Source organism: Triticum urartu, chromosome 7 (assembly GCF_003073215.2).
Source record: "Triticum urartu cultivar G1812 chromosome 7, Tu2.1, whole genome shotgun sequence".
NCBI classification, from domain to species: Eukaryota; Viridiplantae; Streptophyta; class Magnoliopsida; order Poales; family Poaceae; genus Triticum; species Triticum urartu.
Window position 1 is genome coordinate 118,152,092 of NC_053028.1, and position 2,313 is coordinate 118,154,404.

The following is a 2,313-nucleotide window of genomic DNA, read 5'->3' on the forward strand; positions in this document are numbered from 1 at the left end:
TTGGGTTTATTTAACTTTTAGAGAATCTCGAGTTGCTGCAGCGATCGAGATTTATTTATCTACACATGATGAATTTGGGAAGAGTGGATCTCGATAGTTCACCCTTCCCCCTTCCTTTTCTGATTCCGCTCTCGAGTCCTGACCAACCTCCAATCTTGATTAGAGGATCTAGATTTATTTATTTAACGAATCCAGAGTTAGTTTAACGATATAGATTTATTTAACCGCACACAATATATTTTGTAGAATGGGATCTCCGCAGTTCACCCTTCTCCTCCACCTTAGTTTTCTAATTCCTCTTCCCAGTATTAATGATCCTTGAATCTAGATAAGATACAACATGGCTCTATAGCATCCCCTTCCACGAACTAGATATATCATCACCTCCACCTCAACCCCAACACCCAAACTCAGGCGCATCGCCGCACATCATCGTTCCTATTCACCTGTGGCGTTACTGCTATCTTAACCTAGTCAACTTTTATCATTGCTAACTTTTTTTTCGTCCAATCACTGTCTAAACCTTACAAAATTCCACAAATTAACTTTGGGCGTGCCATGCACAATGAGCACACAATCTAGATTTGATGTTCACCGACGTAAACCCATGCTCTTATGTATCATTCTAATCAATGGTTTCATTTTATGGTTCTTGATAGAAGCATAGTCGGTTTATTTATCAAGGAAAATATGACAACTTACTATGTCTATTCTTAATTGGGTATGAGGGATAGTAGAAACTATAAATGGAATGGAATAGGGTAACATTTTGTTGTGATGTTTACATGGGTTCCGGCCTTCCAGGTTCATTTACTTGATATATTCATACTTACCTTGGCATCATTTTCATGTAGAATCAAAATGGGCAGCGATCAAAATGGCACAAGAAAAAGACATAGGCATTCCTATGAATCCTACCGGGGAACAAATATTAAGAAAACCAAAGCAAAGGTTCAGTTTGCAGACCTTTCTGAGGATCTAATGTCTATGATTCTATCAAAACTGCCATTAAAGGACGCTGTAAGGACTGGCATTCTATCAAGTAAATGGAAAGATAGGTGGAAGATATGCCCCAAACTAAGATTTAATGTTCTCACAGTGTCCAACGATGTGTTTTATGAGCGACAACACACTCAGAAATTCATTAAGACTGTTAATGCAGTCATGCAACAACATCAAGGCACATTTGTTGAAGAGCTCATGATCAAATTTGGATATGACAACAGGCTAGTGAATCATATCAATACTTGGGTTGCTTTTGCTGTATCGGCCCAGACAAAGAGTCTTGCCCTTGATTTACCGCCGGGCGATTTGTTGGTACCGCAAGTGGATCAATACATATTTCCTTTTAATCTTTTAGATAACAGAAGCATATTTTGGCTTCGTCATCTGCAACTTAGTTTTGCATCATTTGAACTACCTCCTCAATTCAATGGTTTCCCGAATCTAAGAACACTTGACTTGCTCTTGTTACGTGTCACTCGGAAGGATCTTCAAGATTTGCTATCAAATTGCATTAATCTTGAGTGGTTTAGTATGGTTAGATGCCACTTGAATGACGAGCCGACAGTGGTTCGTCCATTGTCAAAGTTATTATACTTGCGTGTTGGGCACTGTAAGATAACAAAGATAGTACTAAATGCGATGAAACTCAAAACATTCATGTTCTATGGGCGGTTGTATCCTGTTGACCTTGGGGATGTTGCAGACCTAAAACATGCATTTCTTGATTTATATACCCCAATGACTCTTGAATATGCCTTGTCTGTACTTCCCAAAGTGCTTCCAAGTGTTCAAGATCTGACATTGCGTGCATCTTTTGAACTCAAGGTTTGTTATCTTACACTCCACTCTAATATGTAAGTTGGTTTTGCTAGGTTTTTTGGGCAGATGCCCTTGCTTATAGTCAAGCCATGTTGTTGTGCAGTTTACAAGGATTTATGTGACCATTTATATTATCTACTTTTCAGATGCCCTTGTGGATGACAACCCCTTGCAAGTTCTCCAACTTAAAATGTTTAGATTTGAGGTTGGATTTAAATGACAAAGAAGATGGCAATATTTTGTCTTTGGCCTCTTTTTTGAGTGTTTCTCCTTTCGTTGAAAAGTTAGCGATTTATGTGAGTATACTCCTATCTCCTATAGACTTCTCTTTGCTATAAGTATATTGACTCGTGAATCATGAATTATGCCATTGCTTAACATATTTTCTCTCTCAAACTATTGCAGTTTCATGTTTTTGGTTTCCCACATCGTGTTTCAGAGCCAATTAAGAGTGTTCCCCGGTGTCCACACAATCATCTAAAGAACCTA

At 38.4% G+C, this 2,313-nt stretch overlaps 1 protein-coding gene across 1 annotated transcript; it reads left to right on the plus strand.

Annotated features, from left to right (window-relative positions):
- Positions 1-772: 772 nt before the first annotated feature.
- On the plus strand, positions 773-1,894 carry LOC125524979 (putative FBD-associated F-box protein At1g61330). The gene has a single exon (XM_048690003.1). It carries the CDS (start codon positions 778-780, stop codon positions 1,861-1,863), a length of 1,086 nt encoding a protein of 361 aa, XP_048545960.1. The 5' UTR covers positions 773-777; the 3' UTR covers positions 1,864-1,894.
- Positions 1,895-2,313: the final 419 nt, after the last annotated feature.

What these genes read in the sequence shown, in the direction of transcription:
- LOC125524979 (XM_048690003.1), top strand. Translation starts at nt 778, where the DNA reads ATGTTTACATGGGTTCCGGCCTTCCAGGTTCATTTACTTGATATATTC.